Source organism: Hipposideros armiger, unplaced genomic scaffold (assembly GCF_001890085.2).
Source record: "Hipposideros armiger isolate ML-2016 unplaced genomic scaffold, ASM189008v1 scaffold_28, whole genome shotgun sequence".
Taxonomy (NCBI): domain Eukaryota; kingdom Metazoa; phylum Chordata; class Mammalia; order Chiroptera; family Hipposideridae; genus Hipposideros; species Hipposideros armiger.
Window position 1 is genome coordinate 3,901,496 of NW_017731378.1, and position 15,144 is coordinate 3,916,639.

A 15,144-nucleotide genomic window follows, 5' to 3' on the forward strand; every position below is an offset into this window, starting at 1 on the left:
CGACAGCAACTTGTCTGTTCCCCTTCCCCCAATTCCCCAGCATTGTTCCCATCCCCCCAATTCCCCAATAAAAATCTTTAAAAAAAAAAAAAAAAAAAAGGAAAACTTCTAAGTCTAGCTATTTTCCAGAAAATGCTTTAAAACAACTGCACAGAACAATAGAATTCACTATTCTACCAAATGAATGTTTACAGCCTGTCATCCTCATATAAACCTTTAGATTAGAATGAAGTAAATTTTTAAAAGGTCAATAATAATGGTTAAATTAATAAATGTATAAATTTAAAACAATAAGCTAATTAATTAAATAACATAAAATTCAATTAAATACATTAAAATAATAAATTAAATAAATGATTAAGTTCAAGGTTAATAATAACAGTTCAATAACTAGACAGGTTTCATTATTTGATAAAGAAAGCATGTCACTTGATGCAGGCACACTGAACAAACAACAACGAGACAGTATCACTACTGGCTACCACTGGCCATATGCACTATCCAGCAAAGCTAGCTTGTGTCTGTCCTGGTCAGTTCTACTAGACAATGAGGCTGGAGTTTATCACTTGTACTAACACCCAGCTGTTAGACTCAATGTAATAAAAAAATGAAGCCTTTAGATACTACAATGGAAGGAAGAAGAAAATAAATATTTTACATCAAATGAAGGAAGGGAATGGAGAATAACGATTTAGCATGCAGAAAGGTCAAGTGAAGGTTCAAAATAAGCTACGTTAGTTCAATTCAACAAATATGTAGTGAGGGTCTACTATATGCTAAATATTGTGCTTTCAAAAATACAAAAAAAATTAGACAATGATCCTTGCTTTCAAGGTATTTTTAGTCTAATGGGAGAAAAAAATAAACAGTTTTGATATAATGGTTACTATGACAGAAATATACATGGAGGAAGAGAACTAGCTCAGATGTCACCTATTCCAGGACTCCTCAAGGGAGGGTTATATTTTGAAAAATCAGTAGGAATTAATTAAAACTTGAGGAGGAAAGGAATTCTAGACAGGCGTTGGCATGATCAAAGACACATGAGGTATGAAATGGCTCCGTGTATGGAGTTGAAATACAAGTAGTTTGTAATTATCGAAGTATAAAGAGAGAGGCACAGTGGTGAGAGATGACTAGAGAAATAAATAGGAAGCAGATCATGAAAGTTTTATAAGGCTAACTAAGGAGTTTGGTCTTTATCCTGTTAGTGATAGGAAACTGATGAAGAGTTTTAAGCAGGAAAGATTTGAGTGTAAGATACAATACCTCTGGTGTCAGTGTGGATGACAGATTTAAAGATGGTAAGCCTGGAGGGAAGGAGACAAATGAGGGCTAATCTATCAATTTCCTGAAGATAGTTGCCATGTCTTATTTGCCACTGTATCCCCAGTGCCTGGCACATAGGAGCCTAACAAATGTTTGTCAGAAGAATGAATGAAGGCATCGCTGCAATAGTTCAAATGAGAGATAATGGAGACACTGGCAACAGAGTAAAAAGAAGAAAGGACAGGTATGAGAATTATGGGCTGAAGTAAAATTAGCTGAACTTAGTGACTGTCTGAATATGAAAGACAAGGGAGAGGAAAGAGTCAAGGATGATGCCCACGTTTTTGGCTTGGGGGACTGAGAAGACAGGTGCCCCTATTCTGACAGGAAATGAATGAGGAAGAACAGATGGAGGGGAAAAAATGAGTTCCATTTTGGATATGCCAAGCAAGAGATACTTAGGGATATGCAAGTGGGTATATTCAGCAAGTGCTTAGAGAGGACATATACAACTGAGATTCATGAGGGGATGCTAAAGCTAAAGATACAGACTCAGTAATCAGCAGCATACAGGCAGTAGTTAGAATGATGAGAAGGAAAGAGAGATGTGGGATTTTATCATGTGGGTATACACACACATACACACACACACACACACATATATGAATTATACAGGTTAGAATTAAAAACTGATTCTGGGTGCTAAACCTTTGTGTATTCAGAATTGTATATTCATAACTTTGTAAAATAACCTAATCACTATAAGAATTCTTTGGCACACAGATTTCTTTATTTTAAATTTTGTGAGTGACAGAAAACTAGTTCTTCAAATGAATAATATTCATTCAAGATAGTGTCAAACAATGCAAATCATATATCTGGTAAGGGACATACTATCCAAAATATATAATGAACTCTTAACGATTCAACAATTAAAAGACAAATAACTGAATTTAAAACTGGGCAAAGGATCTGAATAGATATTTCTCAAAAAATATACTCATATATACAAAAGACAGGCAAAAGCTATTGTTGACAAGAATGTGGAGAAATTAGAACTCTCATACGTTGCTGGTGAAACTATAAAATTCGTACAGCAACTTTGGAAAACAGTTTGGCAGTTTCTCAAAATGTTTAAACAGGGCCGGCCAAGTGGTGCATTGGTTAAGAGCTGGCTTGGGACACCAGAGGACCCCGGGTTCGGATTCCACATATTAGGGCCAGTGACACTGCCCTCTACAGCTAAGATACTGAACAACAGCTCAACCTGGAGCTGGGATGCCGTGATCGCCGGTGACAGCGTAGGCTGCAGCCACTGCTGCAGTGGATTGCCATGGGCTACCGTGTGTAGCCAGCAGCCAGCGTGAGCAGCCAGCAGCCACAGTGAGAGGCCGTCCAGAAGCCGGCGATTGATCTGCCTCACCTGGGAAGAGCGCAATGATGGTACCAACTTGGGGCAGTGAAGCAATGTCCTCCACAACTAGACTAAAGAACAAAAGGACAGCAACTTGTCTGTTCCCCTTCTCCCAATTCCCCAGTGCTGTTCCCACCCCCCAATTCCCCCAATAAAAAATCTTAAAACAAAAACGTTTAAACATAAGTTACCATATGACCCAGCAATTCTACTCCTAGGTATTTACCCAAGAGAACTGAAAACATATGTCCACATAGAAACTTGAATATGAATGTTCATAACAGCATTATTCATAAATAACCAAAATGTTGAAACATTCAAAATGTACATCAACTGATGAATGGATAAATAAAACAATGTGGTATATTCATACAATGGAATATTAAACAGCCATAAAAAGGAATTATAATAGTACTGATACATACTGCCACATGGATGAACTTTGAAAACATGCTAAGTGACAGAAGCCAGAAACAAAATAACATATATAATTCCATTTATATGAGATGTCCAGAATAAATCAATCCATAGAGACATAAAGCAGATTGATGGTTGTTAGGGGCTAGAGAGAAGGGGGAACGGAGAATGACTGCTAATGGGCACGTGTTTTGTTTAAGGGGTGATGAAAATGTTTTGAAAATAAAAGTGGTGATGGCTGTACAACTTCATTAATATACTAAAAGTCACTGAATTATGTACTTTAAAAGCATGAATTGTATGATATGTGAATTATATATCAATAAAGCTGTTATTTTTTAAGTGTCAAACAACAGAAATTAAAATTCTTAGTCATTATGTAAATTAAGAAAGCTTAAAGTTTAGAACTGAAATTACCCTTGCACATTAACTCGTTATATTTTATTTAAATTCACAAATGTTTTTAAGAATATATGATATGATATAAATCATAAAATAAACTGTTCAGTCTTTATCCTGCAGGGAAAGGATGCCTCAATTCAAATTTGAATTTCAAATCTTCCTTTATTCAGATAAATCAAATCTGTAAAATGAAAATATCCAAATTCAAGGCTAGATTCAATCATCTATATCTATCTGCATCCCACTCTTCCAGCACATGTCTGCAGATGGTTCCATGAGCAGCTGTCAGAAGCAGCCATCCACAGGCACAACTGCAGCTTTATGGCTCACCTTCATGCACAGCTCCGCCTTGTCAAAGCCCATCAGCATGTTGATAATGTCAAATCCAGAGGTAGACTTATTCTTTTGGTGGACTCCTCGAATGAGTGCACACAAGGTCTGCAGAGAAGAGAAAAAGAATTCTTTCTAGAGAGGAAGTCTCAAAACACAAAGGGCATTGGATCTGTGGCCTCACATTGCAACCTCAAAACCTCCTCCTTGCACAGCTGACATTCAGTTGCTCTGATACTTGGGCTCCAAAACATAGTCTGAGTCTTAATATGTGCAAAATCCAGAAATTAAAAGAGGAACAGCAACTAAAACAGTTGTCATCCTCTTTTTTGTTGCTTTTTGGCTATCCTCTTTTTAAAAATTGCATGCAGACAATGACCGGGAGGTGACATTCAAAAATAAAAAATAGTCTGCCATGGGATTGGTGGAACTTTCCTTTATTTAAAATTAATTTTTTTAAGGTTTTATTGGGGAATTGGGGGAGGGGAACAGTGCTGGGGAATCGGGGAAGGGGAACAGTCAAGTTGCTGTCCTTTTGTTCTTCAGTCTAGTTGTGGAGGACGTTGCTTCACTGGCCCATGTTGGTATCATCATTGCACTCTTCCCGGGTGAGGCAGATCGGTCGCCGGCCTCTGGACGGCCACTCACGGCGGCTCTTGGCAGCTCACATCAGCTGCCAGCCACTCACGCTGGCTGCTGGCCACACACGGTAGCTTATGGCAGCCCACTGCAGCTTCACTGCAGCCTACCCATCGCCGGCGACTCACGGCATCCCAGCTCCAGGTCAAGCTGTTGTTCACCATCTTAGCTGTAGAGGGCAGTGTCACTGGCCCTCAAGTGGGATTCGAACCAGAGCCCTACTGCTCAGAGCCAGTATCCCAAGCCAGCTCTTAACCAATGCACCACTAGGTCAGCCCTATTTAAAATTAATTTTAATATTTACATTATAGTTTATCATTTTTAGTAATTATTTTTTAATAACTACAAGTTAGTTAAGTCCCTTTATGATAACAATCTATTGCTTCAAATCTTAAAATTTATTGCATTCCTACTTACTAGTTTTGTGAGTCCAAACAAATTAGTTAACTTTTCACTGCCTGAGTTTTCTCATCTATAAAGTGGGAATGATAACAATAGCACCCATTTCATAGGGATGTTGTGAGGAATATGTGAATTAATATTGTGAAGCACTTAGTAGACCCTGGAATTTTGTTAAAGCTCCAAAAATACTATGTGGAACTTTGTTAAAGTTCAGTAAGTATCAGCTATTACAGTAATGCACTAATTTTTATGAGTCACCAAGTGGCTTAATATTAATTTACTTCCACTTAACTAAAAACAGTTTACAATTCATGCCCCCACAGTTAGCCACTGCAATTACAGGAAGTACAATTTCCAACTTTCATTTCAACTTTCAATGAGCCCCTACAACTAGATGCTCAAAAAACGGAATTTACTGTGCCAGAAGTTAACAAAGCTACAGGATAAACGCCATCCTTCTTTCTAGGGCATCAGCTCAAGAGGTAATTTCTACATTGTACAGATGAGAAAATGGGCTCATGAAGTGATCTGCCCAACTAGTAAGTTAGAGACTTACACCCAATGAACCAAAATTTCCAATAAAATTTTTTATGCTATCATGGAGCTTCGTATTCTGTCAATCACTGCCCTAGGTACTTAGCCCAATCTAGGCTATGCTTGAAGCTACTAGACTACAAACTTAAGAAACTGTGCCTATTGTTCACTCAGTAAAAATTTACTTCTAGAGTGCAATTTGCCAGGCACTGTACTACACACCAGGAACAAAGTATTGAATGGAACTATCGAAGTCTTTGTCCTCAGGAAGCCTATAATGTATCCCCAAAAGCCCAATGTTTGGCACATAACTGGCAGCCAAGAAATAATTGTTCAATGAATCTTCCTCATGACCATGCCACTTAGCATTAAGAACAATGATCTTTTGAGGATCTGATGAAAGCCCTCTCTCCAGAAATATTATACATATATACATAAAATATTACATGTAATTTCAGGGAGTCAAGAACCTGTTGAGGGCCGGCCGAGTGGCACGATGGTTAAGAACTGGCTTGGGACGCCAGAGGGCCCCGGTTCGGATCCCACATATGAGGGCCAGTGACGACACTGTCCTCTACAGCTAAGATGCTGAACAACAGCTCAACATGGAGCTGGGCTGCTCTGAGTCGCCGGTGACGGCGTAGGCTGCAGCCCCTGTGGCAGTGGGTTGCCATGGGCTACCGTGTGTCGTGAGCAGCCAGCAGCCGCAGTGAGCAGCCGTCCAGAAGCTGGCAAATGATCTGCCTCGCCCGGGAATAGCGCAATGATGGTGCCACCTTGGGCCAGTGAAGCAACATCCTCCACAACAAGACTGAAGAACAAAAGGACAGCAACTTGTCTGTTCCCCTTCCCCAGATTCCCAATTAAAAAAAAAAAAAGAGTCTCCCTTGGGGTTGGCCGGTTAGCTCAGGTGGTTAGAGCGCAGGCTTATAACACCAAGGTTGCTGGTTCGATTCTCACATGGGCCAAGGAGCTGTGCCCTCCACAACTAGATTGAAGACAACTACTTGACGTGGAGCTGATGGGTCCTGGAAAAACACACTGTTCCCCAATAAAATTTCTAAAAGAAAATAAAAAAAGAATCTCCTAATTTTTGCAGAAAACTAAGCATCCTTTCCTTATTTTCCTCTTTTCTCTTCCTTTCCTCAAATAAATAATAAGAATTCTGTCAAATAATATCCCTTGGCATTAGATCAAATTATACAAATGGCCAAGATTACTACTATAAGCATCAAGTTGTTTAACCAGGAAGATGGCTAAACAAACACAGCATAGATGTTTGATTACTTAAAAAAAGTAAAGAAAAAAGAAAACCTCATAACTTAAGGGCAAGTCTAGGTTCCTCAGGTCCCAACAGATGTGTTACAATTCCTTTCTCCTATCAAACAAGACATCCCCAGTCTCCCAACCTTGTACCTGCAATGCATTGACAACTCGAATTGGATGCTCCTCTCCCAAAGCCTGGATGCAATGTTGAAATAAGCAATTAATGTTGTCCTTGATCTTCATTAACTCCTCACCATCAAGAGATTCCAGCTTGCCTTCCAGGTACTCTAAGTTCACCTACCAAGGAAACAATAAGGGCCTGAGTGCATATTTAGTGTAGCACCTAGAACACATGAGAAGGCAATCTCAGTTACCAGGAAAATCTACAGATGCCACCAAGTCTTACCTTCATGAGGAAGAGCTCCTCCCAAAATCGAGGACTGCACTTACTGGGGTCCTCTGTCTGAAACCAGAAGATAGGCAAGTTCAATATCCCCAGCTTACACCAAATCATTAAGAATACATTTGAAAGGGTCATTAAACATAATCAACCTTACCTTTCCAAATTAACTTTCAAAATTAACTTTTAGTTTGGTTATTCTAAACTATTGTAATGGAGAACAACAGTTTTGGGATTGTTGTTTTTTTTCAAATGGAAGACATTACGCATAGATTCCCTGCACCAAAAGTTAAATAATGGCTCAAAGAATCTCCCTCAAATCTTTCTCTTCTAGCAAGAAGTGAACCTAACCTAATAAGTTAGTCATATTATATGTCCCCATTCCATCTGTATGGAGCTCAGCTGTCAAAGCCCATTCACATACATGAAATATAAAGACCCAGTGAGCCAGGTATGGTAGATATTATCATTATTTTCCTTTTAGGAAAGAGGGTCCACAAAGATAAGTGACTTACACAAGTGCAGGAGCCAGAACTCAGATCATCTAATGCAGCCATGGTTTTTACAACAGCCTATGTTGACTGCTTCTACTTGCCCTCCCATATGCATTCAGTGCTCTGTACAGAGCCTTTAATATGCTGTTTCCTTAATTCAAATTGGCTTAAAAGGTTAGCAAAATTATAGTACTAAAATCCAAAATTTTTTAGCAATAATTTTCAAATAAACTCTAGAAAGTCAGAGGCTTCTGGTTAATGAGTGAGATAAGACAAAGAGAACCCCCACCCCCACTTCACAGGAAAGCTAACGATATAAAATCAGTAGGTCAGTTGCCTGCTATCACCTTACCTTAAGTTGACCTTTTAAAATTATTACCCATTAAAAATTATTAATGAAGAACTAATGTCTTCATTAGTTAAGAACTGCTCTAATAAGAAAATATACTAGGAATCTCTTTTGGATTTTTAATGAGGATGACATAGAGAAGCAACATTTCTGGCCTTCTCATAAGGTCCTCATTTAGTCTCTTTCTCTCAAGTCCTAGTCCCCAGGAGATGTCACACTTTGATCCTCACACTTCTGTAATGTCATTTTGTTGTCTATGTATGAAACTCAGGGAATTCATGGAGCTGGGACTCGCCATCCTCAAAGCTCAAACAAGCAGGAATCATATGTATATCAAACTTATTTAATATAGAAAGAGCCCTAATAGGATCCTAGTACCTGCTCATCTTCTCTGTATAACTACCTGCACTGACCTGGGCAATTCTGTATTAATTTTATGCATGTTAAACTCTACCTCTAAGCCTTTGCCAAGAGTTAAATGTTTTACTTGACTGAATTATTTATCCTGGGCCATGTGGCAAATTTGAACAAATAAGGGCTCTGGATTTAGACACTAAGGTTCAAATCACCTTCTAGCTGTGATCCCCCGTTTTCTCATCTATAACATGTTCTTTTACATGTCACATGTAAAAACATGGCCCTCTTGCACCATTCTTGTCAGAATTAAAACTAATGTATTTAGTGATACATTTAGAATAATGACAGGCATATAGTAGGAACTCAATATACAGTAACTCTTTTTATAGGCATTATTGTTTTACATGTACTACTTATGATCAGGACTTCAGAAGGCAAGTACCTCTGCAGGGCATCTAATTACTCTAACCTTACCTGATGGTGTATCTTTTACAACACAAGCTTGGATCATGGTCAACCAGCAGTTATGAAGGCCCAAAGAAATCCCCAATCCAACTGCTAATAATTCCTCAGTTAACTCATATAGAGACAGTTTACCTAAGCAATTGTTCTATAGAGATGGAATATAATAGTGCATCTTTTTAAAATATCTGAATCACAGAATTGTAGGGACAAAACAAACTTCAAGCGACATCTAGAATAGAAGAGGCCTTAAGTCAGATTGTAAGGAAGGCAAGTCTTTCTCAAAGTTACTAAGAAAAGAAGATTTCCCAGCCTTCCTTCCTCCTTTCAATTGTTTTACCCAGTTTATGGCAACAATCTATATTAATTAATACATGGTCATAATTTCTACCATGAGAGACCTCACTCTCACTCTTGCTCTCTCGTTTCGCCCTCTGAACAACTGGAAGGTAGCATGCAGAGGTGAGGTTATTTTTCATTTAGGAACAAGAAACTAAGGCATCACTCTGTGCAGGATGTCAGGGCTCCAGGCCTTACCATGAAGATCTCATCATACATCAGCACTACTTTTTCCTTCAGTGGTTTTTTGGAGGCTGAAGATTTCCGGAGCAAACCCCCCCGTTTCTCTACCTGTGCCATGGTTAGAGAATCTGTGAAAAGAAAGCCACAGTCAGTGCTAGAAATACTCTCCAAGATTCTGGAGACTCTATTGAAATACCTCTGAACAGGAAATTTTTTAGAAGAAGAAATGAATGATAAACAACCACGCTATGGATCTTGCGCATCTGACCAACACCCCCTCCCCTGACCAGGTAATTTCAAGGTTTAAATCATTCCTTAGCCTACAGCACAACACATTTTACATCCTTAAAACATACCAGTGGACAAGGCTTAAGGCAGATCTAAAACCAAGCAGGAAAAGTGTAACTAGCCCCATTTGTAATAGGTCCGGCCATATATTTGAGGTTGATGGAAGGAAGACTGCAAAGCACACACTGCCCACAAACTGATGGTGAAGTGAAATTTCAAGTATTGATCGAGCTTAGGACCATTAAGACAGGAAGTGTGCTGCAGACTGATGTGCTCCATTGATTTCCCCAAAGTAAGTAGGTCCTCCTCACTGCAAAGTACTTGGCCTTCACTGCCTCATAAATCACACTGCACTTGACTGTCTTCAGAAATTCCTCTGGAAAGAGACCCAAGGCAGAAAATAGCAGCTAAAGGCCAAAAACTAAACTTGATTTTAGAATAAGTGAATATAACAATATACTCCTTTCAAATTTAATTATATATATATATATATATATATATATATTTGTAACATTATTGCAGATCAAACCTCAAAGTATTTTTCAATTCTATATAAAACCAGTTCCATGAATCATGCCCAAATTTTCCCATCTTGCTTCGAGGAATTCTCAGGTTTTTTTTCAAGTGATAACTTGAAATCCCACAGGTTTCCACTGTAAATTTACACATATTCCTTCATTTCCCAGATTCTTCCTACGATTGACAAAATTCCTGTCTCTCTCTTAAATTCTAGGCTATAGTTGTAAAACTTAATCTCACCCAATGGCAAGTATGGGGGGTAGCAAGACGCCTGATTTTTACTTCCAGATGAATCCAAAGCTGCAGAACAAAATTAACTTTGTTCAATGACTTTTGGAAAATATGCACTATCTTTCAAATCAAAATAAAAATTTTAAGGAAGAGATGCATTCAATAGCATAAAAGATTGTATTTCAGATATTGTCTTTCCTTTCTCTAATACATATAGCCAAAAAGGAGATTCAGCTTTGAGCACAAAAAGCACAAAGCACAGAAAATTTCCCCACCTAGATATGCATGTTAAGTATTTTAGCAAAGGGACTACATCTTATCCTTTGTCTAAAAGTCCTTGGCTCATGGCAAATGCTCAGTGTACACTTGTCACTTACTGATTCTGAAATAAGGGGAAGGGGGGACCTAAAACGTCCTAGGTCTGACCTGAAATTTTAGTTAAGACCTACCTTTACTGAGGCCTCACTAAGCCATCAAATTCCATTATGGTCCAGAGAAAAATGAAGGGAATAAAAACAACAACAACGATAAGATTCTTGTGGGCAATTTATGCTATATCGATCACGGCTGTGTCCTAAAGCATGAAATACAGCCTCTGTTCAAAACATTCCTGTGTCTTTTAAATAGATTGTCAAGAGGAAGATATTCTTATCGGGGAGGGGGGAGGGGATAAATTGGAAGTCAAGAGGATCTTATTAAAATAAATCAAAAGCAATGCAATTCTAAGCTTAGTGGGGTATAGATCTTTCATGTACTCAGCTTCAACCAGTTGATTAGAGGGAATAGTGGGAACCACAAGTTCCTGGATGTGAAAAGCACATGTTTACAAACATCCTCCTCTGAGGATTTATAATTGGGTTACAGCTAATCAATGTCCACCCCAAATCTAATAAACTCACTTTCTCTATTTCAGAATCAATACTTTCTAATAAGCAGAAGGGAATAGGAGAGGAGGGAAAAACAATTCCAATCCAAAGTACCAAATTTCCTAAGAAATTTAATTCTTTTCATCACTCTCTTTCCATTTGGAACAGGGGAGAAAGTCAACCAAGGGCCTCAACACATTACTCTCTGTCATCATCACAGGCAACTGGAATTTACCACACAAGCTGTCAGAAATGTGAGTGAAAACTGACAACATGAAGTCCTCTCCTTCTCCACCACGTCTATCCATGGAATACAGCAAAGAAGGGTGTGTTAGGGTGGTGGACTGGAGAAATATAGAATTCTTACAAAAGTTTTTTAGGGGTCTCAGAAATTAAGCCTCTGCTCCTAATTTTGCAAGTAAAATATCTGACTGGCAGAACAGTAAACTGCAACCCATCAGTAATGTGAGTGCAATCTGTTTACATCCTCTCGGGGCTTTTTTTCTTTTTCACAACCCTCCCCTGTTGTAGAGAGAATCAGTGCCAGCTGAGGAGCAGCAGGGCATATACGAACAAACAGCAGAACCCAGACAAGAACACAGGTCACCCAGCCAACTAGATGATACTGAGTAAGTCATTGTGCTTCTGTTTCCTTACAAGTAAAACAAGGCGATTGGACTAGACTAGACGTATCATCTAATGATTCTCTCAGCATCACTGAAATACCACAAGCACATAAGTGATACCTAAGTATTATAAAGCACTCGTTTAGGCACTACGGGGTTATAACGAGCAAACTCCAGACCTGATCCCCTGGGGGCTCACAATCATTGGCAGAGACAGACACATAATCCATAGCACAAGGCAAATCGTGAGAAATAGAAAGTACAACGACAATGCTATGGAACCTCAAGGAAGGGAAAGAAGCATTCTCTGACTATGCTCTGACCTCTGTTGATCCAGACTTTTAAATCCTTCGGGTGAAGAAGTAAATACAGCAAAGCCACATTAATCCCTCAGAAATGTCATCGTAGGCTTTAATATAGTTTCTCAGAAATAAGACATACCAGGCAAAATAGAAAAGAGAATCAGGCAACTTTTCATACTAATTTCACCTACCACCAAACTTAGGAATGGCTTCTAATCCCCCCAACTCAATGGTGAATCAATGAAGTCTTTTATTTCTAAGCCTCGAAGACTGCTGGTCCCATGACCTGCAGCACAACTTCTCTCTGAAAGACCCAAGTCATACAACGTTTTTAGAACTGTCTTAAAGCAATCCAGCCACATAGTTCTTAACTGCACATCACATCCAGACAGGATGACATAGCCAAATACCAATATTTTAAAACCTAAAGCCAAACTCTTCCAGTGTCTGATATGCAAGGAAAACAGTGACACTAAGCTAGTCATTCGCTTGTTTTATTGTCTTCGTGGGTACAATACATGCCAACGCTAGTATCAGAAAATAAATGTAATAGAAATTCACCCTAATTTTCAGAAAGTGGTCACACTTACTCTATCAAACGTTTTGGATTTCAGTTCCACTCTTTACACTCATTCTATAACCTTAAGTTTCCTTTTCCTCCCTGGGCTTCATTCACCAGCGTGTAAAAAGAAGCCATGGCAAGGACGTGCAGAAAAGCAAACCTTGTTATGGCTGGTGGGAATACAAATTGGTACAGCCACTACAGAAAACAACATGGAGGTTCCTCAAAATATTAGAAATAGAACTACCATATCATCTAGCAATCCCACCTCTGGGTATATATCTAAAGGAAATAAAATCATTATTTAGAAGAGATATCTGCACCCCCACATTCATTGCAATATTCTTCACAAGAGCCAAGACATGGAAACATTAAGTGTGCATTGATGGGTAAATGGATAAAGAAAATGTGGTGTATATATACAATGGAAGATTGCTCAGCCATAAAAAAAGAAGGAAGTCCTGCCATTTGCTAACAACATGGATGAATTTTGAGGGCATTATGCTAACTGAAAAAAGTCAGACACAGAGAGACAAATATGCATGATCTCACTTATATGTGGAACCTAAAATAACCGAACTCCTAGGGCTACACTCACCCGCAACTAAAACTGAACTCGGCACCTTGAGCTGGGCTGCTGCCCAGATGGCTCAGTGGATACAGCGTGCGCTCTTAACAACAAGGCTGCTGGTTCGACTCCCGCATGGGATTGTGGCTGGTAAAATTGAACATAGCACCTTGAGCTTAGAGGCCACGAGCTGCCACTGGGCAGCCAGGTGGTGACTGGCGCCCTCCACAACGAAGACTGAAGAACAACAACTTAGCTGGTCCCCCTCCCCAATTCCCCTACACTGTTCCCCTTCCCCAATTCCCCTACACTATTCCCCTCCCCCAATTCCCCTACACTATTCCCCTCCCCCAATTCCCCAATAAAATCTTAAAAAAAATAAAATAACCAAACTCCTAGAAACAGAGAGTAGACTGGTGGTTGCCAGGGGCTGGGGGTGGGGGGGAAGGGGGGAGAGGGCGGGAAATGGAAAGATATTGTTCAAAGGTTACAAACTTCCAGTTATAAGATGAATAAGTTCTGGGAATCTAATGCACAGCATGGTAACTATAGTTAAAAATATTGTCTTATATACTTCAAAGTTGCCAGGATTAATCTTAAATGTTCTCGCCACCAAAAAAAAATAAAATAAAGGTAATTATGTAAAGTGATGGATGTGTTAACTAAACTTATTGTGGCAGTCATTTCACAATATATATCTGATCATCGAGTTGAATACCTTAAAGTTATACAATGTTATATATCAATTATATCTCAATAAAGCTGGGGGCAAAAACACATGGAACAGCTCTCTACCATAGGCTTCCAAATTTAATGGTCTGGGTTTCTAGGTTCAAATTTATAATGGACTCTTATCAAGTATCACTCTCACTTCACTGTTGAGGTAGATGCTGATCCTAAAACATTTCAACTATAATAGTATGTAAGAAAAGAAAAAGGAGAGGAGAGGGGGAAATAAAAAAGGCAGACAAAAGAAAAAAGGAAGCAGAAGGAAAGAAAATGAATAAAAATAAATGTGCCCAACATTTAGAAAGAAAAAAACATATGCACAAATCAGGCATTCATTCAACAAATATTTACTGAGCACCTTTTAGGTGCCAAGCACTAAGGATACAGCAGTGAACAAGACAGGTAAGATCCCTGCTCTCAGTTTCCATTCTAGAAGAGGGGAGAAAGACACCAAACAAGGTAAGTCGAAATAGTGAAAGTACCTTGTAGACAAATTGTTTAGGGGGATTAATTGGGAAACTAAAGTAGGCCTCTATGAGAAGGGATACCTGGGCTGAGAGCAAAATAACAGGAAAGAAACAGCCATGTAAAAATCTTGGGAAAAGTGTTCCAGATAGACGGAATGGCAGGTGCAAAGGCTCCGAGATTTGAAAAGACGTGGCATGTTCGAGAAACAGAAATGCCAGAGTGCCTCAATAAGAGTATAAACATTGCCTATTTGAAATGTTTTTGTAAAGTTTATGGAAGTGGGTGTTTTGTATTTGTGTGAGTTTTTTAAATATATAAAGAGAATTCAAATGTCCAGCAGCAGAATGGGAAAATTATATTCATATATATTAAAAGAACAAATTATTGAAACAATATTGATAAATTTCAGAGATGTTGAATGAAAAACATCAGAAAGAGTACAAACTAATGATCCCATTTATATGAAGTTCAAAAAAGGCAAAATTAATCTATGGCAACAAAGGTCAGAATAGTGGCTGCCCTTGGTAGGAGATGGACTGTTAAAGAGCCCAAAGAAGCCTTCTGAGGTGCTCAAAATGTGCTCTATCTTGATCTGAGTGAAGGTGTCACACAAATGTGTAAAACAAATCAAGTTGTGGGCCGGCCGAGTGGCACAATGGTTAAGAACTGGCTTGGGACACCAGAGGGCCCTGGTTCGGATCCCACATATGAGGGCCAGTGACACTGCC

The 15,144-nt window shown here is 39.0% G+C and overlaps 1 protein-coding gene across 1 annotated transcript in view; it reads right to left on the reverse strand.

Moving 5' to 3' along the window:
* ARMH3 (armadillo like helical domain containing 3) overlaps positions 1-15,144 on the reverse strand; it is a 192,084-nt gene that overhangs the window by 169,691 nt on the left and 7,249 nt on the right. Inside the window, exons 2-7 of the mRNA XM_019636282.1 lie at positions 9,273-9,385; positions 7,080-7,136; positions 6,824-6,970; positions 3,833-3,940; positions 2,500-2,542; positions 2,200-2,255 (exon numbers count right to left, since the gene is read on the reverse strand). Coding sequence (XP_019491827.1) covers positions 2,200-2,255; positions 2,500-2,542; positions 3,833-3,940; positions 6,824-6,970; positions 7,080-7,136; positions 9,273-9,374 — 513 coding nt within the window. The 5' untranslated portion in view covers positions 9,375-9,385. The remainder of the gene's footprint in view (positions 1-2,199; positions 2,256-2,499; positions 2,543-3,832; positions 3,941-6,823; positions 6,971-7,079; positions 7,137-9,272; positions 9,386-15,144) is intronic.